This window comes from Castanea sativa, chromosome 12, assembly GCF_040712315.1.
Source record: "Castanea sativa cultivar Marrone di Chiusa Pesio chromosome 12, ASM4071231v1".
Classification (NCBI taxonomy): domain Eukaryota; kingdom Viridiplantae; phylum Streptophyta; class Magnoliopsida; order Fagales; family Fagaceae; genus Castanea; species Castanea sativa.
The window spans coordinates 11,066,573-11,089,449 of record NC_134024.1 but is presented as its reverse complement, the minus strand read 5'-3'; the positions used below and the strand labels follow the sequence as shown (position 1 = coordinate 11,089,449).

The window sequence follows — 22,877 nt, the reverse complement described above, 5'->3', positions numbered from 1 at the left end:
GTGAGGGTTTTGGGGGGTTTTAATAGTAGTGTAGAAATGATTTCCGTTTTTTGATGGAGAAGGTATTTCCTTGTAGGGAAGATCCTCATTAATGTTTGTATTTTGTGAGATTCTTTCATTGTAGGGATTTCTTTGACTATGATTGGACGTAGAATGCAAGTCATTTCCATATTAGGCTCATTGGAGACTACTTAGGCCATGTAGGTGCCGCGCGGCTTTAAACAAACTGTGTCTCCCTTGGATCTGTCTACTCTAAAGAATCCATCTGTCTCCCTACCTTTCCATCTAGGAAGGTTATGAGGCTATCTACTAGTTCTTTGACTGTCAAACCAACCATACTGTCTCTTTTGACAGGAAAATTATTAGGTACTCCCGAAGTATCATAAATGTGTACTCCCTCTTATCACATGAATGATGAGTCCTACCATAAATTTAATTACAAGAACCTACCATTCATGTGAGAGGAGGAAGTACGCATTTATGGTACTCTAGAAGTACACAATAATTTTTTTTTTGACGACCCGTTGCTTACGTCTGACTCCGTTAATTAGATTCATCTGCTTTGGGATTTATATCTATAAGTAATTATAAAATAAGCATTTTCAATCATGAATACTTTGCAACACAATAAAAGATAATATAATCATTCTTTGATTTTCTTTATATAAAAAAAATGATATAGAAATTATTATGGGTGAATATAGCAATTTTTTTTTTTTTGAGAAACAATTTTTTTTGTTGCGGTATAAAAGGCTGTAAATATTGAATAAATAGTAATTTATTTTTCATATATTAATTTAGTTTTGAATTTTCGTATATATATATATATTTTTTTGAGTAATTAAAAAAAAAATTCCATGTTTCATCGTTTTGATTTTTGTAAGACACCAATCCTATAATTGAAGTGAATAACCAGATTCTTAACACGGGCGAATAGGATTGTGGGAACTCAACCGCAGAACCTTCCAGACTACACGAGAGGACAGAACTTTCTGGATTTGTAAAGAAACGACATCGTTTCACCCCAAAAAAAGCAAAAAGCAAAAAGCCAAAATCAAAAAACTCCAGACAGCCGTAGAAGATTCGAAAACCGCCCAAACTCTCCAAGTAATCTCTCACTCCTTTTTTGTCTCGCAATCGCAAACCCTCTCTCTCTCTCCTCCATTATATAAACCCACACACCTCTACCCCAATCTCTCACTTATCACAATTCAATTGCTTTCTAATCAGACTCTCTACAAAACGCTCTGTGTGTTTCTCTCTCTTGCGCTTTCTTTCGTTTTCTCTAGTGCTTTCTTTTGGTGCAGTAATGGCGGACGTGCAGATGGCTGATGCAGAGACCTTCGCTTTCCAGGCTGAGATCAACCAACTTCTCAGCTTGATCATCAACACCTTCTACAGCAACAAAGAGATCTTCCTTCGTGAACTCATCAGCAATTCCTCTGATGTACGTGTCTCTCTCTCCCTCTCTCTGTTTTTTCTCTTAGATGAGAAATAAGACTGATTGGTTTTGAATTCATGCGTGTAGGCATTGGATAAGATTCGATTTGAAAGCCTCACAGACAAGAGCAAACTGGATGCTCAGCCAGAGCTCTTCATTAGGATCGTCCCTGACAAAGTCAACAAGACTCTCTCTATCATCGACAGCGGTATCGGCATGACCAAAGCAGGTACTTATATTATGCTTCTCTGTTTTCTTACAAGCACATAATAATATGTAATGTGATTTTTAGTTTGCTTACACTTTTTTAATGTTTCTGGGTTATAGATTTGGTGAACAATTTGGGTACAATTGCAAGGTCTGGGACCAAGGAATTTATGGAGGCATTGCAGGCCGGAGCGGATGTGAGCATGATTGGTCAATTTGGTGTTGGGTTTTACTCGGCTTACCTTGTTGCCGAGAGGGTTATTGTGACTACAAAGCACAATGACGATGAACAATACATCTGGGAATCACAAGCTGGTGGTTCCTTTACTGTGACAAGGGATGTTGATGGGGAGCAACTTGGTAGGGGTACCAAGATCACACTCTTCCTCAAGGAGGACCAGGTAAATTCCTCAATTCAATAATTCAATTACTTTGTTGCAAATAAATTACACTATTTTTCATAAATTTTATGTACTACATTGCCTTTTCAGGTCCTAGATTTGTTAAATTGTTAGGATTAGTTTATTCTAGATGATTAAATTTCAAGAAATTTATAATAATGTTAAATCAATTAGAATTTGACCAAAATTTCCAGAAATTTAAAATAAATTTTAGTACTTTTTAATTATTTTGATCATTTATAAATTTAGTTTTTTACATTAAAATTTCAAGTATGCAAAAATTATTTATATATTATGCTGTATTATAGGAAGAGTCAATTAGAAAAATTGTAGAAAGGACATACATAATTTAATTGCAATTTGTTTGGAGACGTTTTTAGAATTTGTGTGGAGATAGTCAAGCATAATTTAATTAAAATTCGTTTAGTTTGTTGGACTCTCTTATACTAAAAAAATACGTAAAAAAAGAAGTCCATATTAGAATGTGTGTTCTCGCCAATTTATGTGAAATTTAGTGGTAGTCAACAAAAGGTTAAAAAATCCATATTGATGTTTTTTTTATTAAATTGATCTATACATAGTTAGTATTGTATTAATTTTGTGTACCGTTATTGGCTTGGGCAGTTGGAATACTTAGAAGAGAGGAAAATTAAGGACCTTGTGAAGAAACACTCTGAATTCATTAGCTACCCCATTTATCTTTGGACTGAGAAAACAACTGAGAAAGAAATTAGTGACGATGAAGATGACGAACCAAAAAAGGAAGAGGAAGGAGCTGTTGAGGAAATTGATGAAGAGAAGGAGACCAAATCGAAGAAGAAGAAGATCAAGGAGGTCTCTCACGAGTGGGAACTGATCAACAAGCAGAAACCCATCTGGCTTCGCAAGCCAGAAGAGATAACAAAAGAGGAATATGCTGCATTCTACAAGAGCTTGACCAATGACTGGGAAGAGCACCTTGCTGTGAAGCACTTCTCTGTTGAGGGCCAGCTTGAATTCAAGGCCATTCTTTTTGTCCCAAAGAGGGCTCCATTTGATCTCTTCGACACCCGAAAGAAGATGAACAACATCAAGCTCTATGTCAGGAGGGTTTTCATTATGGACAACTGTGAGGAGCTCATTCCGGAGTATCTTGGATTTGTTAAGGGTGTGGTGGATTCAGATGACTTGCCACTCAATATCTCTCGTGAGACATTGCAGCAGAACAAGATTTTGAAGGTGATTAGGAAGAATCTTGTTAAGAAGTGCATTGAGATGTTCAATGAGATCGCTGAGAACAAAGAGGATTATAACAAGTTCTATGAGGCCTTCTCAAAGAACTTGAAATTGGGTATCCATGAGGACAGCCAGAACAGGGCCAAATTGGCTGATTTGCTCCGTTACCACTCAACAAAGAGTGGTGATGAATTGACTAGTTTGAAGGATTATGTGACAAGGATGAAGGAGGGTCAGAAGGACATTTACTATATTACTGGTGAGAGCAAGAAGGCTGTGGAGAATTCACCATTCTTGGAGAGGCTTAAGAAGAAGGGTTATGAGGTGCTCTATATGGTTGACGCCATTGATGAGTATGCTGTTGGGCAGTTAAAGGAGTATGATGGTAAGAAATTGGTGTCTGCTACAAAGGAGGGTTTGAAGCTTGATGATGAGAGTGAAGAAGAGAAGCAGAAAAAGGAGGAGAAAAAGAAGTCTTTTGAGAACCTATGCAAGACCATTAAGGACATCTTGGGAGACAAGGTTGAGAAGGTGGTTGTCTCCGATAGAATTGTGGACTCTCCTTGCTGTTTGGTGACTGGGGAATATGGATGGACAGCAAACATGGAGAGGATCATGAAGGCTCAGGCACTGAGGGATAGCAGCATGGGCTCCTACATGTCGAGCAAAAAGACAATGGAGATTAACCCTGACAATGGCATAATGGAGGAGCTGAGAAAGAGAGCTGAGGCTGATAAGAATGACAAGTCTGTCAAGGATCTAGTGTTGCTGCTCTTTGAGACTGCCCTCTTGACTTCTGGTTTCAGCCTTGATGAACCCAACACTTTTGCAGCTAGAATTCACAGGATGTTGAAGCTTGGTCTTAGCATCGATGAGGAAGAGACTGGTGGTGATGATTCTGATATGCCTCCTTTGGAGGAGGATGCCGCTGAGGAGAGCAAGATGGAAGAAGTGGATTAAGGTCCTCAAATTGGGAGTCCCTAGTCTTCAGTCTTTGTTATAGGCTTTTGTTTTTAGCATGTTGGTAGAGGTGTGTGTGAATTACAGTATTATGTTTATGTTCAAAGGGATAGTGTTTTCTGTCCTTTTGGGTCTATGAAGGTTTATGGTGCTTAACTGTGCATTTTGTACTTATCTATAAATTTTAATATACTCTAGATTTCCTTAATGGCTCGTTGGTAGATAAATTACGGTAGAAATTTTGTTTAAGTTTTCTATGTTACGGTAAGTTTGGAATTTAGAATGTATTTAAGTTCAATTTTTTAGCGTTAGGCCTAAAATGCACTTTGTATAGATTTTGGCCTTATTAGTAGTCTACAAAGCTACCACGCTTTGCAGCAGCATCTGGGTTGTTTTCGAGTTAAAAGGAGTGGGAGAGAGAGCGGCGTAGTGAGCTGAGGTCACTTTCTGGGATTTTCCTCTCAACAAATTTCAGCGGTATTTATATTGAAAAACTTGTTGCACAGTATGCACTGTGCAAACCAACGTTCCAAAGTCAGTTTTCAAGTTTGAAATCATACAGGTCACGTTTTCATGTTTGAAATCATACCGTGTGTTTGCCACAGCGTGTTTAAGAAATTTATATTGAAAAAATAATTAAGGCATTAGTTTAAGAAATTTTTTATGGAAAAAGAAAAAAAAACTGATTTTTTTAACAACTTTTTATATTTATCAAGAAAGTAGTATACAAACTTTTTAAAATGTTTCATTAACAAAATTTCTAACATTAGTTAACATGACCCAATTTATATTAGTTTTAGTAATAGTCTAATCGTGACTCATAAAGGGTGTGAATTAAAACAATTTGAAAAGTTCACGAATTTAGTTAAAGGTTTTTAATGGTTAGGGATTAATTTGAAACTATTTCAAATTGTAGTTGAGCTATTCAAAATATATACTATGGTGGCTCAGTCCAATTATATGAGGATTTTGGGCTCAGACCCCCCAATTTACTTGTATTATGGGTTGGGCTTAGCCCACAATGAGTGGTCTAAGAGATGGTTTTACAGGTTATTGATGGAGTTAAAGGGTTGTTTGGGCCCTAGACTCTTAATTTTTTGGCTTAGCCGAGATGGTGACTATGTAGCCGAGCCTTTTTTCTTGAAATTCGAACATAATTGATTAATTCCTAATATGTATTTTCTCACTACTCTCGTGTCTCTCTTTCCCCATTTTGTTTTACCCCTGATTCGTATCTATATTCCCTTATTTATAGCTTTTCCTTAGTGGGGTTATTATGATTAAAGGGGGATCTTCCCTAAGCCGGTGGGCCCATCTGTGCTATATTCTTGACCAAAAAGGACCCACCGCATACTAGTGACACGGGTTAATGCTCAGTAGGCAGATTCTCCTAAGACATTATCTCTTATTCTCGGTATGACTGGAGATATGTAGTCTGGGTGCTTCGTTGGGCTTGACTAGGCTTGGTTCAGTGTCAGAATAGGCTGGGCCGGTTTCAAGAAGCGGGCAGTGAGGTCAGGTTGGGCCGTTATTCACGGTCCATACATATACATATACCAATGAAGATAGTGCAAGAGTGTTAAAGCAAGAAAAAAAAAAACTACAGAGTATTAAAAATAAAATATATAGCTTGGCTAATCCAAGTACTAAATGGTTCCTAAGATATTATGAGATTTATGAAGTATTAGGTTCAACACTTGTAGATAGTATCATGGAGCCACCAATGATGAAATTAGGGATCGAGAGAAGGGGGAGGAGGGGGGAATTGTCCCAACCATGCCAAAGTTTAGAAAGTTAATGTGTGTAAATTAATTTGCTCCCCTTCCATTTAATAATTTGGTCATTTCCTTTCTTTCATTAATTTTTTTAATTTTCTTTTATAAAATCATTATTTCTTTTACATGTCAAACTTCATCAAAAAATGAAATAGAAAATATTTAATTTTTATCAATGAATTTTAAAGGCAAAAAATTGAGAGAGAGAGAGAGAGAGAGAGATTAATGTTGTTTTCAAGTTAAAAATTGAAAGTTCAAGTGCATATATGCTCACAATATAATTTTATAAAGGATAAAATTTAGGTACAGTACCTTAGGTACTGTTTCATAGATTCATTTTTTAAGATTCAGCTATGTGGCTATTTAACTAAAAAATACACTTTCATCCCATGTAGAAAAATTCATATGGCAAAATCTTTAGAGGGGAACTTAAGGAATAGCACCTAAATACTTTACATTAATCTTGCCATTTTATAAATATCACAATTTGATAAATTTATAAGTCAATAAAAAAAAAAACATAACTCAAATGATTTGTACTTGATTTTTGTGTAACTGCAACAAATATTTTTATGTAATCCATAGTGAAACTTTGACTTAAGAAAAAATCAATTTAATTTATTCCCGTGGAAACAAACCTCTAACAAAGAAGCAAAATATTAGAAGATATTTAATTTTTGGGTAGATTTTCTTATATTAATTTAAAATGCATTTTAGAATTCACTTGAATGTTTTTTTTTTATTTGGATTGGTTTTAAGGGAGAAAATAGTAAAATAACATTAATTTTTAAACAATATAATTAGTAGTTAAGTTGTACAAACTATATTTTTTACTAGCATCTCGAGTCTTAAAAACTCGATTTTGGGGCTATAAATCGAGGCGACTACTTGGAAATCGAGTCTCTAAGACTCGATTTACAACCAAAACAAGTTTCCTCTGAGTCCATCCATTCCTAGAGCAAAACCCACCATTAAAAAAAAAAAAAAAAAAACGAACGCACTCAGCCCACCTGGGTTGCACTGCCTGGGCGCGCTGCCTGGGCGCACTGCCTGGGCGCGTGGCCTGGGCGCGCGGCCTGGGCGCGCGCCCAGGTTGTGTGACCCAGGTGGGCTTACTCACCTCCGTTTTTTTTTTTTTGGGTGGGTTTTGCTCTGGGAATGGATGGACTTAGAGCATAAGTCATTTGGCTTGTAAATCGAGTCTTAGAGACTCGATTTTCAAGTAGTTGCCACGTGAAAAAAATGCTACATCAGACAGAATCAGACCATAAAAATCGAGCATTAAAGACTCGATTTATAGCCCCAAAATCGAGTCTTTTAGACTCGAGATGCTAGTAAAAAATATAGTTTGTAAACCTTAACTACTAATTATATAGTTTGAAAATTAATGCTATTTTACTATTTTCTCTGGTTTTAAGGACTCGCGCAATGTATGTATGTGTGGGTCACTTATAAATATATATTTTTCCCCCCAAAGATCATACCCTGGCTCCACCGTTGGGGCCACCTCAGAGAGATTTTTTTTAATATAAAAGTTACTTGGTGTGTGTGGGATGAGTTCACTTCCCACGAATATGAGAATAGTTAAGATGGAGCTATTAATAGAAGAATAGGAGTGTGTGTTATTCATATGAAAGTAAATACAAAATATATATATATATATATATATATATATATATATATATATATATATATATATATTTTGCTTCCCAAATTGAAAACTAGTCATGTTAAGTTCAAAGTTTACCCAAAGAATCTAAAATATAAAATGGTTAACTTATACGTGTTTTATATTAAATTTTGGAACTTCTAAATTGAAAGCCAACTCAAAAAATCTAAATCAATTGACTTATATATGTTTGATATTTTTTTTAATTTTTTTTATTTTATACATGATAGAAATTCTACTATAGCCTAATCTAGGTGTATATGTGTGTAAAGTTCTCTCATGAAGACTTAAACTTCGGCTCTTGCTTCCCATACTTTCCAAATATTTATACTTATGAAGTAACTACTGCACCAAAAATGCGCGGTAGTTATATATATGTTTGGTATTAAAGTTAGCTTAATTGAAGTTTGAGAACCAAAAGTTAAAAAAGTTTGATACTTTTCGTTTTTGGTGATGTCATTCTACTTGATTCCACCTAAGCAATTGTTGAAGTGTTTTCTATTTTTAAACAAATAAGTTATTTTTTTTAGTAAGAATAATATTGGACAATGATATTCAATACACTTTCATGGTTGGTACAATTTGCTTTATAGAATGATTGTACTGTTTTTCTATCTGAAATATAATTCTATTTTAGAATAATCTAAATGCATGTATGTGAAACTCCTTTTAGAAGATTTGAACCCTGATCCAGTCATTGCCCCCACTCCCTATAAGCACTTATTTTTGTAAAGGGATCATCATGCCAAAGGTGCGTGGTGGTAGAATGATTGTACTATTAATTGTTATTTACCTTTTTAGTTTTTATTGCAATTATGAAACAAGCGTTTTCAAATATTTTGAAGAAAAAAAAAAATTCTAATGGATTCTTTGATTTTGTACATTAAAAGAAAAAATTGTTACAACATTTAATATAGAGCCTGATGATGCAAAGAAAATCAGTAGGTTGGATGCTTCGGACTTGAAAGGACCACTTGCTCTTTTAACGGCTTGAAAAAAGAAAGAAAAGCGATCAAAGGTGACCGGGGCTGTCGGCCAAGAACCCTCCGATGGCAAAGTTAGTTTTCTCTCTATATTTTTTGGAGTTCCAATTTTTTGGGAGCAATAATAACATACCTTTGCTTTGTCTGAATAAGCCTTTATATAGTGTTCTAATCGACGGTTATCGCAATTATAACCTCCCCTGGATTCAAGGAGGCGTAAGTATTTAAAAATAACTTCCATAACCGCTTAGGAGTTATGTACTACAACGGATACTTGGAAGTTACGCGTAAAATGAGGGATTGTTACATTATACTCGGGGATTTTTCTAAGTATGATACCCTCATTCTAGCATCCCCTTGTCAGGTGTGCTTAGCTCATGAATAGGAGTCGTTCCGTCTACGGACGAATTTATTAAGGACGAGATCGCCGACACCCTGGACGAGCGTCTTATCCCTTGGTCACGATGACCTCATCCTAGTCTCTTCTTCTCCGGACGAGATGGTTATAGGTAAGGTTTTCTGGGGTGCTTGCAATACTGTTGGGTCACGGACGACCTCTATGGACGACTTCAAGGTGAAAATCAGTACCCATCAGAGCCAATTATAGGTGATTGTTGCAACTTAATAGGTTGTCAAGTTACATTTTGATAGATAATAAATGATTGGGTAGATATGTAGTAAGAAATATTATTTTATATATTTTATTAATATTGAGTAAATGGTAATTTATTTCTTGTATATTATTATTATTTTTGAATATTTTTTTAAGAACTAACCAATCATAGTTCCATCCATGAGAATCACATACTCAAAAAAGCTAGACAATCCCATTAGAAAAAAACAAAGGTAAAATACTGTGAGGGCCCGAGGACCTGATGACTTAAAGACCCGATGACTTAAAAACCCGAAGACATACTAGGAAGCGTAAGGAATAGAGGAGAATAAAAGTCAAGGGCCCGAGGATAAAGTGGGATGGTCCGGAAAAGTACGAAAGGTAGATTGGTGATGTATGGGGTATATTGCAAATATCTGGGTTGGGATAGATAACTATGAACGTTGCATTGAATGTTCTGCACCAAGCTTTCTGACCGCATTGAATAGGGAGTACCAGCTTTATCCGTTGCATTAATGTGGAAATGACCTGAACAGTACAAGGCACAGAGCTAGAGCTTTTCTCCATTACCGACCACAAGGGAATGGACAAATGTCAATAAATGGGGTTGAGTAGATGAGAGGTGTATGGCTGAGATAGTAAGGGCAAGGAGTATAAATAAGAGAGGAGAGAAAAAGGGAAGGAGGGAGAATCAGAACGCGATAAACTTTGTTGTTGATACCCTTTCTACAAATTCATCGTTTTGGGCCTTGAATTATTAAACACTATTATTGTTGGGCTTGTGCATGATTTTCGGTCCTTACAAATACTATTTTAATTCTTAACATTTACTAAAAATTTGTTTTCCGTGTCTAAATTTTGAAAATTCTTTTTTCATTCTTAAATTTTTTAAAGATGTTTTTTAATAGTTTAGAAATAAAAATAGGGATTGAAAAAAATTTTCAATAATTTAATGAGGAAAAATAAACCTTTGGAAAAGTTTAAGGATAGAAGTAAAATATTTTCATTAGTTTAAAGACGAAAAATAAAATTTTCAATAAATTAAGGATGATTTTTTTTTAATTTAAAGATGAAAAAAAAGGGAAAAATAATATTTTCGTCTTTAAACCAAACTTTTAGTAATATTTAAGAACATTAACAAAACATTTCCAATAGTTTAAGGACGAAATATGAACTTTTCAATAGTTTAAGGATGAAAAATGAATTTCTTAAAGTTTAAGAATGAAAAACTAACTTTTAGTAAAGTTTAAGAACCAAAATAGTATTTTACTAAAAAAAATAAAATAAACTTACCCTAAAGTTTAGGAACATAAATAATATTTAGAGAGGTGCTACGTTTACAACATTTTTACAACAAATCATAGGTGGTTAGTTGTTACTAGTTCAAATTTGAACCTAACACTAAGATTACTTTTTTGCCTTAATAATAACAACTAGTAATAACTTGCTAGTTATGATTTGTTATGAAAATATTATGGACGTATCATTTTCCGTAAAATTTACCCAAAAAATTAAAAAAAAAAAAAAACCAAGACAAATACTAATAAGTCTGAAACACGAGCGAGTAGGACTCCCCTGCAGAACATTCCAGACTCCAGAGACGGACAGAACTTTCTAGATTAGAAAAGCAACGACATCGTTTTATCCAAAAAAAAAAAAAAACCTCAAAATCAAAGTGACCCCAGAGAGCCGTAAAAGATTCGAAAACCGACCCACTCCCCAAGTTACCTCTCCCTCCTTTTTCTTTTCCCTCAGAATCGGAAACCCTCTCCTCTTCTCTCTACTATATAATACACACTCACCAATCTCTCACACTCACTCATTAACAACAAACAATTTGCTTTCTAATATTCTCTCTCTCTCCCTCTCGCTTTCTTTCTTTCTTTCGTTTTCTCTAGCGCTTTTTCATTTGGTGCAGTAATGGCGGACGTGCAGATGGCTGATGCAGAGACCTTCGCCTTCCAGGCTGAGATCAACCAGCTTCTCAGCTTGATCATCAACACCTTCTACAGAAACAAAGACATCTTCCTTCGTGAACTCATCAGCAATTCCTCTGATGTATGTCTCTCTCTCTCTCTCTCTCGGTCACTCTGTTTAGTGTGTTTTTCTTCAGATAAGAAATAAGACTGATTGGTTTTGAATTCATGTGTGTAGGCATTGGATAAGATTCGATTTGAAAGCCTCACAGACAAGAGCAAACTGGATGCTCAGCCAGAGCTCTTCATTAGGATCGTCCCTGACAAAGTCAACAAGACTCTCTCTATCATCGACAGCGGTATCGGCATGACCAAAGCGGGTACTTATATATTATGCTTCTCTCTTTTCTTATAATAATATTTACTGTGATTTTTAGTTTGCTTACACTTTTTTAATGTTTCTGGGTTATAGATTTGGTGAACAATTTGGGTACAATTGCGAGGTCTGGGACCAAGGAATTTATGGAGGCATTGCAAGCCGGAGCAGATGTGAGCATGATTGGTCAATTTGGTGTTGGGTTTTACTCGGCTTACCTTGTTGCTGAGCGGGTTATTGTGACCACAAAGCACAATGACGATGAACAGTACATATGGGAATCACAAGCTGGTGGTTCCTTTACAGTGACAAGGGATGTTGATGGAGAGCAACTTGGTAGGGGTACTAAGATCACACTATTCCTCAAAGAGGACCAGGTAAAATTCTCGATTCAATAATTCAATTACTTTGTTGCAAAGTTAAATTACACTATTTTTCATAAAATTATACGTACTACATTGCCTTTTCAGGTCCTAGATGTGTTAAATTGTTAGGATTAGTTTATTCTAGATGATTAAATTTCAAGAAATTTATACTGTTAAATCAATTAGAATTTTTACCAAAATTTCCAGAAATTTAAAATAAATTTTAGTACTTTTATTTATTTTTGATAATTTATAAATTTAATTTTTTATATTTAAATTTTCAAGTATGTTCATTAGTTATATATTATGTTGAATTATAGAGTCAATAAGAGAAATTGTAGAAAGGACACACATAATTTAATTGCAATATGTTTGGAGACATTTTAGAATTTGTTTGGAGACAATCAAGCATAATTTAATCAAATTTCGTTTAGTTTTTTTGGTCTTTATTATAAAAATAAATAAATACATAACTTAGTTTGGTTCTATTTGTAATTCTTAGAACCAAATGAAAAAAAGAAAAAGAAGTCCATATTAGAATGTGTGTTCTCGCCAATTTACGTGAACTTTAGTGGTAATCAACAAAAAGTTAAAAAATCCATATTGCTGATCTCTTTAATTTACGTATACTTCTTCTTCTTTGTTTTATTAGACTGATCTATGCATAGTTAGTGTTGTATTAATTTTGTGTACTGTTATTGCCTTGGGCAGTTGGAATACTTAGAGGAGAGGAGAATTAAGGACCTTGTGAAGAAACACTCTGAATTCATTAGCTACCCCATTTATCTTTGGACTGAGAAAACAACCGAGAAAGAGATTAGTGACGATGAAGATGACGAACCAAAGAAGGAAGAGGAAGGAGCTGTTGAGGAAGTTGACGAAGAGAAGGAGACCAAATCGAAGAAGAAGAAGATCAAGGAGGTCTCTCACGAGTGGGAACTGATCAACAAGCAGAAACCCATCTGGCTTCGCAAGCCAGAAGAGATAACAAAAGAAGAATATACTGCATTCTACAAGAGCTTGACCAATGACTGGGAAGAGCACCTTGCTGTGAAGCACTTCTCTGTTGAGGGCCAGCTCGAATTCAAGTCCATTCTTTTTGTCCCAAAGAGGGCTCCATTTGATCTCTTCGACACCCGAAAGAAGATGAACAACATCAAGCTCTATGTCAGGAGGGTTTTCATTATGGACAACTGTGAGGAACTCATTCCGGAGTATCTTGGATTTGTTAAGGGTGTGGTGGATTCTGATGACTTGCCACTCAATATCTCTCGTGAGACGTTGCAGCAGAACAAGATTTTGAAGGTGATTAAGAAGAATCTTGTTAAGAAGTGCATTGAGATGTTCAATGAGATCGCTGAGAACAAAGAGGATTACAACAAGTTCTATGAGGCCTTCTCTAAGAACTTGAAATTGGGTATGCATGAGGATAGCCAGAACAGGGCCAAATTGGCTGATTTGCTCCGTTACCACTCAACAAAGAGTGGTGATGAATTGACTAGTTTGAAGGATTATGTGACAAGAATGAAGGAGGGTCAGAAGGACATTTACTATATTACTGGTGAGAGCAAGAAGGCTGTTGAGAATTCACCATTCTTGGAGAGGCTAAAGAAGAAGGGTTATGAGGTGCTCTATATGGTTGACGCCATTGATGAGTACGCAGTTGGGCAGTTAAAGGAGTATGATGGTAAGAAATTGGTGTCTGCTACAAAGGAGGGTTTGAAGCTCGATGATGAGAGCGAGGAGGAGAAGAAGAAAAAGGAGGAGAAAAAGAAGTCTTTTGAGAACCTATGCAAGACCATTAAGGACATCTTGGGAGACAAGGTTGAGAAGGTGGTTGTCTCCGATAGAATTGTGGACTCTCCTTGCTGTTTGGTGACTGGGGAATACGGATGGACAGCAAACATGGAGAGGATCATGAAGGCTCAGGCACTGAGGGATAGCAGCATGGGCTCCTACATGTCGAGCAAAAAGACAATGGAGATTAACCCTGACAATGGCATAATGGAGGAGCTGAGAAAGAGAGCTGAGGCTGATAAGAATGACAAGTCTGTCAAGGATCTAGTGTTTCTGCTCTTTGAGACTGCCCTCTTGACTTCTGGTTTCAGCCTAGATGAACCCAACACTTTTGCAGCTAGAATTCACAGGATGTTGAAGCTTGGTCTTAGCATCGATGAGGAAGAGACTGGTGGTGATGATTCTGATATGCCTCCTTTGGAGGAGGATGCCGCTGAGGAGAGCAAGATGGAAGAAGTGGATTAAGGTCCTCAAATTGGGAGTCCCTAGTCTTCAGTCTTTGTTATAGGCTTTTGTTTTTAGTATGTTGGTAGAGGTGTGTGTGAATTACAGTATTATGTTTGTGTTCAAAGAGATAGTGTTTTCTGTTAGTTTTGCTACCTGGGATTTGAGAATGACCCTTTTCCTTTTGGGTCTATTAAGGTTTATGGTGCTTAACTGTGCATTTTGTACTCATCTATAAATTTTAATATACTCTGGATTTCCTTAATGGCTCGTTGGTAGATAAATTACGGTAGGAATTTTGTTTAAGTTTTCTATGTTATTGTAAGTTTGGAATTCAGAATGTATTTAAGTTCAATTTTTTAGCGTTAGGCCTAAAATGCACTTTGTATAGATTTTGGCCTTATTAGTAGTCTACAAAGCTACCATGCTTTGCAGCATCTGAGTTGTTTCAAGTTAAAAACCCTTGAGGCATTAGTTTAAGAAAAAAATTTATGAAAAAAGAAAAACAATTGATTTTTTTAACAACTTTTTATATTTCTCATGAAAGTAGTATCAAAACTCTTCTAAAATGATTCATTAACAAAAATCTTAACACTAGTTAAAATGACCCAGTTTATATTAGTTTTAGTAATAGTTTACTAAAATGATTCATTAATAAAAATCCTAACACTAGTTAACATGACCCAATTTATATTAGTTTTAGTGATAGACTAATAGTGACTCATAAATGGTGTGAATTGAAACAATTTGAAAAGTTCACGAATTTAGTTATAGATTTTTAATGGTTAGGGATTGATTTGAAACTATTTCAAATTGTAGTTGAGCTATTCAAAATATATACATATACCAATGAAGATAGTGCAAGAGTGTTAAAAGCAAGAAAAAAACTTCAGAGTATTAAAAATAAAATATAGCTTGGCTAATCCAAGTTCTAAGTTGTTCCAAAGGTATTATAAGATTTATGAAGTATTTGGTTCAAAACTTGTAGATAGTATCATGGAATCACCAATGACGGAATTAGGGGTCGAGAGAAGGGGAGGAGGGGGGAAATTGCCTCGACCATGTCAAAGTTTAGAAAGTTAATGTGTGTAAATTGATTTGCTCCCCTTCCAATTAATAATTTGGTTATTTCCTTTCTTTCATCAATTTTTTAATTTCTTTTTTTTTTATTTATAAAATCAATATTTTTTTTTCATGTCAAACTTCATTTAACATTGAAATAGAAAATATTTAATTTTTATCAATGCCTTTTAAAGGCGAGAGAGAGAGAGAGAGAGAGAGAGAGAGAGAGGGAGAGAGAGAGATATTAATGTTGTTTTCAAGCTAAAAGTTCAAGTGCATATATGCTCACAATACAATTTTATAAATATCACAATTTGATAAATTTATAAGTCCATAAAAAAAATCCATAATTCAAATGATGTGCACTTGATTTTTTTTTTTTATTAATAAAATCCATAGTAAAACTTTGACTTCAGAAAAAAAAAATCACAATATAATTTATTCCCGTGTAAAACAAACCTCTAACAAAGAAGCAAAATATCAAAAGATATTAATTTTTTGTGTAGATTTTCTTATATTAATTTAAAATGCATTTTAGAATTCCCTTGAATGGTTTTTTATTATTTGTGTTGGTTTTAAGGACTCGCTCACAAGTGTATGTATGTGTGGGTCACGATGAGGAAGAGACCGGTGGTGACGATGCTGATATGCCTGCTTTGGAGGAGGATGGTGCTGAGGAGAGCAAGATGGAGGAAGTGGATTAAGCTCCTAAAATTAGGAGTGTTTAGCCTTCAGAATTTGTTAGCTTTTGGTATTTTTGGTTTTTTAGTATGCTGGTAGAGGCGTGTGTGAGATATTATGTCTGTGTTCAAAGGGAGATCTGATAGTGTTTTCTATTAGTTTTGTGACCTGGGACAGGGACTAATGAATGTTTTTCCTTTTGGTTCTATAAGGTGTTTGTGGTGCTTCATTGCGCACTGTACTTAATTGTATACATTTAATATACTCTAGATTTCCTTATCTTCATGGCTCGTTGTTAAATTTCGGTAGATATTATTTTCGTTTTTTGTGCTATGATTTGTTTGGAATTCAGATCATATTCAAGTGCAGTTGTATAGCGGTAGGCCTCAGAAGGCTACCCCTCTTTGAAGGTATTCTTCTAGGCTTCAATTCATGAACTTTGATTTATCGGCCACGATCTTGGTGAATAAATTCATGTAAATACTTTGCTAGGCCTCGTCTATATATAATATAAACCGAAGCATTTGACTAATATTTGATTTTTTTTAGAGTTCCTATATTTTTACTCATCAACATTATTAAAAAAAAAAAAAAAATTATTTTTAACCCAAAAATTTCATCTAAAAAAGAGCTAAAACTGAAATTTTGTCCACAATTATGAAAAACAACCCCGATAACCTCCAAGTCCCAACCCTAAAAATCTTCTCTACCCTTCTCCTTCCCCCAATACCCAACTTTGAAAATCAATCCAGTTTTGAACTATCAGCCTTCAAAACCCGATAGTTCTCTAATATCATAGTCTTCACCTCCAACCACTCTCTCCCTCACGTACAACTCTGTCTCTTTGTGTTGAGTTTTTCTCTCTCGCATGGCAAACCCAAATACAAACCTCATGGCTACAAACCCATACCCAAACATAGATCTCAGTGAGGCATAGCTATCTCTCTTTTTCTGTTGAGTTTTTCTCTCTCACAAATATAGACCTCATTGCTACAAACTCATAACCAAAATCTCAGTGAGGCATGGTTGTCTCTCTCATTGTGTTGAGTTTTTCTCTCTCCCATGGCAAACCCAAATACAGATCTCGTGGCTACAACCCATACCCAAACACAAATCTCAGGTTGTGAAGAAGCAATTAGTCACAAATTCCACTCAATCTTTTACACCGACGTATTGTACTCTCTCGACTAGGTCATCATAAGAAAATATTGCGAAATTATTCCAAAGTGAGAGAAGGAGGGAAGGCGCACTACAACTAACATAATAGCCAGCTGAAAAGCGCTAATTGGTATATAATTTGGAATCTACATCGTAATCAAATATACAAACTGTATAACTTCTAGGCTCTATATTCTAAAAGTTAAACATAGTATTTATTGTTATTACTCTTCTGTTGAGATAATCTAGTGACCGTGTCATTATTTTCTTTCCATCAATTTATATATATATATATTAATGTAAGCTATAAACTTTGCTACTCAATCATTGAGCCAAATCATCCACTTATTTTCTACATTTTTTTTTATTTCCTCTACTACTCTCTACTTTACTGATACACTTTTTCACTATTTTCTCTTTCTTATATTTAGACTCTTTTTTTTCTCATTTTATTTTGTATAAATTTAATATCATTTTTTCCATTCAATCCATATTTTTCCCACACAAAAATTGTGAGTACTCTCTCTCTCTCTCTCATTACTTTCTTTTGGTGAATTTTTTGTTCTTTCTTATAACTCTAATTAAGGTTGATGGTTTTTTTTATAAATGTACTTTTGTATGTGTTTTTTTAATTTCTCATCACAAAAACTTCTCTCTCCCTTTTATAGTTTTGGTTGAATTTTGGTTTAGGTTAATATTTAGTTTTTTTTTCCTAGAAATAAGAATTTGAGTTTATATCAAAACACAATTTACGCGGATATAAATTTGAATATGCCTATCAATTGTTTGAGTAAAAATTATAATAAAGTAAAATAACATTGTAATTTTATGATGAGTTTTTATTATCATGATAATCTCCTTATTCCTTAAGACTAAAAAGATGAAAATTTTGAATAATTAATATGAAATTTATAAAATTTAGTTGTATATTAAGAAAATGTATCACACTACAACAAAAATTAGAAGAGTATGGCTCACTTTAAAAAAAAAATATTAACCGAACACACAAAAAATAATATAATGATATACTTGTAGAGATAAAGAGATAAAAAAATACTTTCAAAAATATTTTTTTTTTTATATAACAAGAATACTTTAATTAATTATTACATTTTAAATAAAACACCTAATTACATAGCATATTAATTTATATATACCCACGCATCGTGTGGGTCTGCGGGTAGTATATATATAAAAGTGGAGAGCTAATGCAAAAGAGAGCATAATGTTTTGCCATGTGGTGCATTCTTTGGGATTTCCTTTATTTAGACCTATACCTCAATAAAGATTGCATTTACATCACAGTATTAGTACATTGAATTAGCTTTAAAAAAAAAAAAAAGAAATACATTGAATTAGCTAATGGAGTAAATGCATATACTAATTGTGGGTGCCCGAGGACCAAGGGTGAAGTTGAAGAGTTGCAATATTGGATTGGGGATATCATGGGCCTGAGAAGGAAAGTTGCCCAAGGAGAGGAAGGAATGAGGCAAAGGACTCTGAGGTGTTCCAGGTGGAAGAAAGGTCTACAGAGAGAGAATCAGTGACAATAGGTGAAGCTTTTAGTTTGGAGTAGCCCGTTGCCTCCGCATTAAATGGTGGCAATAGCTTTATCAGCTGCATTGATGAGGAAATGACCTGAACAGTGTGAGTCACAAATAAGCAGACTACTTCTACCACTTTTTTCAGATGCAAAAAGGGACAAGTGTAGGATAGATTTGTTAGGTAAAGATAGGAGGTCAGGATGTGAAGGAAGGAGGAGTATATGAGAAAGAATCGGGTTTTCAGAGAGGGGATTGAGACACAAGTATAAAAAATGGAAAAAGAAACAAGAAGAACACTAATAGAAGAGAATGAACGGTATCATTTTTTTGTGTAACTTTGGCCTACTCAGGCCTGCTTATATTGAGATTAATTCATCTATTTGAGAATATCAACTCTTTCTTCCTTATTTTCATCCTTGGGCAAGGCCCCCTCTTGTTGTTTGTTTCCTTCTCTTACAAATTTATTAATTTGGGCCAAGGTTGAATTGTACAAGTCAGTGTTCTAAATGGACTTGGGCTGTCTGATTCTGTGGCTCTTACAATTGGTGCTGTCTGTGGGAACATCAAGGAGTTGCAGATTTGCTCTGAGTAGTTATGGCTAACATAGGCGAGGATAGGGAAAAGTTGGTTGGCTCACAAAGGGAGAACCAGTTTGTAAACTTGGAGCGCTGGAGAGATAGGCAACATACCCCAAGTGTTATGGTGGAATCTTACCACATTGAGCATACTGAGAGAAGTCAATCTAGGACTGGGAGTCATGTTTTGCAGGATCAAGAGACATGAAGGTTGCAGTTGGAAGTTGATCGCCTGGGCAGGAAGTTAAGGCGCAGGAAGCCTGATAAAAGGAGTCCATCTTCCCCATCAAGTGATGGTTCAAGGAGAAGCAAGGATCGCTCATATCATCCCAGGTCTAGAGCTCCATCTAGTGAGTCCTATTCTGCTTCCTCACGCCAAGATAAGTTGGAGAAAGGTAGTAACAAGCGTGAGAAGGGGTCTTCTCATCATGGCATGGGGAGTGACGCAATGAGTAAGGCCCTGCAGCAAATTTCTAAGTCGCCTTTTGTTAGGAGAATTAACAAGGCTAGGCTCTCTTGTTGATTTTCTCAGCCAACGTTCACTATCTATAGCGGGAGGACTGATCCTATAGAGCACATTAGCCACTTTAATCAAAAGATGACAGTTCACTCTAGCAAGGAAGTTATAATATGCTAAGTTTTCCTTTCGCGCCTTGGACCTGTGGCTATACGCTGGTTTGATGCCTTGGAGGAGGGGTCAATAGGGTCCTTCGAGGAGCTGACAAGGGCATTTAGGGCTAGATTCGTAACATGCAGCAGAGTCCCCAAGCCAGTAGATTCTTTGCTATTTATGGCGATGAGAGAAGGAAAGACCCTCAAGACTTACTCGGATAGGTGTTGGGAAACCTATAATGAGATAGATGGGAACTTTGAGGATGTGGCTGTGAAAACCTTTAAGGTTTGGCTCCCTACCGAGCATAAGTTGAGAAAGTCGTTGACAATGAATTCCGCTTTGAACATGCGCCAGCTTATGGATTGTATTGATAAGTATAAGCGAGTAGAAGAAGACCAAATTCAGGGAAAATGCAAGGCTAAGATGTTCCCATAGAAGAGAGGTTCTCGGGGAGGAGGATATCGAGGTAATCGCCCCAGGAGGGATTTCCCTAATCAGATGTCATCCACGGGGGCTCAATTGGTCAATTCGCTGTTTAAAGAGCCAGTGTATCAGATACTGAAGAAGATAAAGAGTGAGCCCTATTTCAAGTGGCCCAATAAGACGGGTAGGGACTCATCCAGGAGAAACCAGAGCCTCTATTGCCATTACCATCAGGATAAGGGACATACTACAGAGGACTGTAGGACCTTGTGTGATCATTTGAACTAGTTGGTGAAGGCAGGGAAGCTCAATCAATTTTTACATTAGCCTAAGGGGTAGTTTGGTCACTCGGGGGCTGAGTTTCATAGGGGTAATGTCCCTCAGTCAGCATTGGGCACTATTAATGTGATCTTTGCCAAGCCAGGAAGTGATGTGGTGGCTTGTTCTAGGGTTATGTTCGTGAGTAGGGGCCCTGACCTAGATGCCAGAGGTTAGGCTCCTAAAAGAGCTAAGGTCATGGTCACCCCTACCCTGGGTTTCTCTGAGGAGGATAAGGAATGAACATTCCAGCCATATGATGATGTTGTGGTGGTTACCATTAGAATCAGTGGATATGATGTTAAGTGGGTTCTAGTTAATCAAGGAAGCGGAGCAGAGATTATGTTCCCTGATTTATACAAAGGGTTGAATTTGAAGCCCAAAGACCTGGAAATGTACGATTCTCCACTGGTAGGTTTTGATGGGAAGATGGTGATCTCCCGAGGAATGATTAGGCTACCCGTCCTGGCCAGACCTTGGTTTCATGCTATGGGTGCGGTCTCTTCAACTTTACATTTGAAAGTTAAGTATCCCACTCGGGGAAGAGTGGGGGAGCTGGTTGGTAGCTAGGCAATGGCTAAGCAGTGTCTCGTGTTGGCAATTACACGGCCTCTTGTGGATCCTGTCGTAGAGGTAGAAGAGCCAATCCCATAGCAACGAAAGGGCCTTGCAGAGGGGCAGGAGGTCGAGGAAAGTGGGGAGTTATCTGAGGAGTTGGAGAGAGTGGTAATAGGACAGGATAAGGAGAAGTATTTTCAAGTTGGATCCTAGTTGCCATAATTAGAAAAGGCTGCGTTGGTAAGGTTTTTGAAAGTTAACATTGTTGTGTTTGCTTGGAGCATTTATGATGTACCAAGGATTGATCTTGGGTTTATATGTCATCAACTGAATTTGAATCCCAAGGCCACACCACATAAGCAGCCTCCTCGGCATTCATCCAAAGAGCACGCCGAGGCAATAAGGGTAGAAGTAAATAAGTTGAAACAAGCTGGAGTGATTAAAGAGATCTTCTACCTCAAGTGGTTGGCTAATATGGTGGTTGTGAAGAAGAAGAATGGGAAGTGGCATGTCTGTGTGGACTTCACTGATTTGAAAAAAGTTTGCCGAAAGGACCCCTTTCCAATCCCTAGGATTGACCAGTTGATGGATGTAACAGTGGGACATCCTCGTATGAGTTTTTTGGATGCCTTTCAAGGCTACCATCAAATACCCTTATAATTATCTGATCAGGAGAAGACAACTTTTCGTGCTCCTAATGGGAACTTCCATTATCGTGTGATGTCCTTTGGCCTTAAGAATGCAGGATCCACTTACCATTATCGTGTGATGTCCTTTGGCCTTAAGAATGCAAGATCCACTTATCAAAGAATGGTGACGCAGATGTTTAAATCACAAATTGGGAGAAATATGGAGGCCTAAATTGATGATATGGTGATAAAGAGCAGGCTGGTAGAAGAGCATTTGGCAGATTTAGGGGAAATATTCTCAATTTTGAGAGAGCATAAGTTACACCCAGATGCATCCAAGTGTTCTTTTGGGGTTAGCTTGGGCAAATTTCTAGGCTATATGATTACACACCGAGGGATTGAGGTCAACTTCGATCAAATTAAGGCTATTAACAGCTTACACCCTCCTCGGAATCTCAAAGAGATGCAGAAATTGACTGGAATGGCAGCAGTCTTGAATAGGTTTATCTCTCGATTTGCAGGCCGATGTCGTCATTTTTTCCAGCTTCTTCACAGGTGGAAGGACTTTCAAGGGACCGAGGAATGTGTAATAGCTTTTAAATGTCTCAAGCAGTATTTATCAAGCCCACCAATACTCTTTAGGCCCGAGAAAGAGGAAATGTTGTATGCATACCTAGCAGTTACAAATTATGTTTTCAGTCTCGTCTTGGTCAGAAATGAGGATGGGGTCTAAAGGCCTGTCTACTACGTCAGTAAGTCCTTGTAGAAGGCTAAGACATGTTATTTAACCTTGGAGAAGGTAGTGTTGGCCATTGTGCATGCCACTAGGAAGCTTTCCCATTACTTCCAGGCTTACATTATGGTGGTGCTCACCCAACTCCATTTGCAAGCTCTTCTACGAAAATTAGATTATATGGCAGAATTGCTAAATGGGGAACCATGTTGGTAGCCTATAATGTCAAGTACATGCCTCAGACCGCTATAAAAGGGTAAGTCCTAGCAAACTTTGTGGCAGAATTTACCGAGGGTACAATGAATGAGAAGGATAAAACATTAGGGGTTATGGTCACTTTAGCCATTATTGTTCTTCCTTGGGAGGTTAATACTGATGTAGTAGCCAATCGAAAGGGAGCCAGTATAGGGATTGTGTTAAT

At 36.4% G+C, this 22,877-nt stretch overlaps 2 protein-coding genes across 2 annotated transcripts; both read left to right on the top strand.

The window, feature by feature from the left end:
* The first annotated feature begins 1,085 nt into the window (after nucleotides 1–1,085).
* Nucleotides 1,086–4,432, top strand: LOC142619129 (heat shock protein 83). Its single transcript, XM_075792199.1, has 4 exons — nucleotides 1,086–1,447; nucleotides 1,529–1,670; nucleotides 1,769–2,049; nucleotides 2,674–4,432. The coding sequence occupies exons 1-4, from the start codon at nucleotides 1,310–1,312 to the stop codon at nucleotides 4,222–4,224; spliced, it is 2,112 nt and encodes a 703-aa protein (XP_075648314.1). The 5' UTR covers nucleotides 1,086–1,309; the 3' UTR covers nucleotides 4,225–4,432.
* A 6,643-nt stretch (nucleotides 4,433–11,075) lies between these two features.
* Nucleotides 11,076–14,427, top strand: LOC142619128 (heat shock protein 83-like). The gene is made up of 4 exons (XM_075792198.1): nucleotides 11,076–11,322; nucleotides 11,419–11,560; nucleotides 11,653–11,933; nucleotides 12,633–14,427. The coding sequence occupies exons 1-4, from the start codon at nucleotides 11,185–11,187 to the stop codon at nucleotides 14,181–14,183; spliced, it is 2,112 nt and encodes a 703-aa protein (XP_075648313.1). The 5' UTR covers nucleotides 11,076–11,184; the 3' UTR covers nucleotides 14,184–14,427.
* Nucleotides 14,428–22,877: the final 8,450 nt, after the last annotated feature.

What these genes read in the sequence shown, in the direction of transcription:
- LOC142619129 (XM_075792199.1), top strand. Translation starts at nt 1,310, where the DNA reads ATGGCGGACGTGCAGATGGCTGATGCAGAGACCTTCGCTTTCCAGGCT. An exon ending in TATCGGCATGACCAAAGCAG is followed by an intron (nt 1,671 to 1,768) that starts GTACTTATATTA and finishes TCTGGGTTATAG; the next exon opens with ATTTGGTGAACAATTTGGGT. An exon ending in TCTTCCTCAAGGAGGACCAG is followed by an intron (nt 2,050 to 2,673) that starts GTAAATTCCTCA and finishes TGGCTTGGGCAG; the next exon opens with TTGGAATACTTAGAAGAGAG.
- LOC142619128 (XM_075792198.1), top strand. Translation starts at nt 11,185, where the DNA reads ATGGCGGACGTGCAGATGGCTGATGCAGAGACCTTCGCCTTCCAGGCT. An exon ending in TCATCAGCAATTCCTCTGAT is followed by an intron (nt 11,323 to 11,418) that starts GTATGTCTCTCT and finishes TCATGTGTGTAG; the next exon opens with GCATTGGATAAGATTCGATT. An exon ending in TATCGGCATGACCAAAGCGG is followed by an intron (nt 11,561 to 11,652) that starts GTACTTATATAT and finishes TCTGGGTTATAG; the next exon opens with ATTTGGTGAACAATTTGGGT.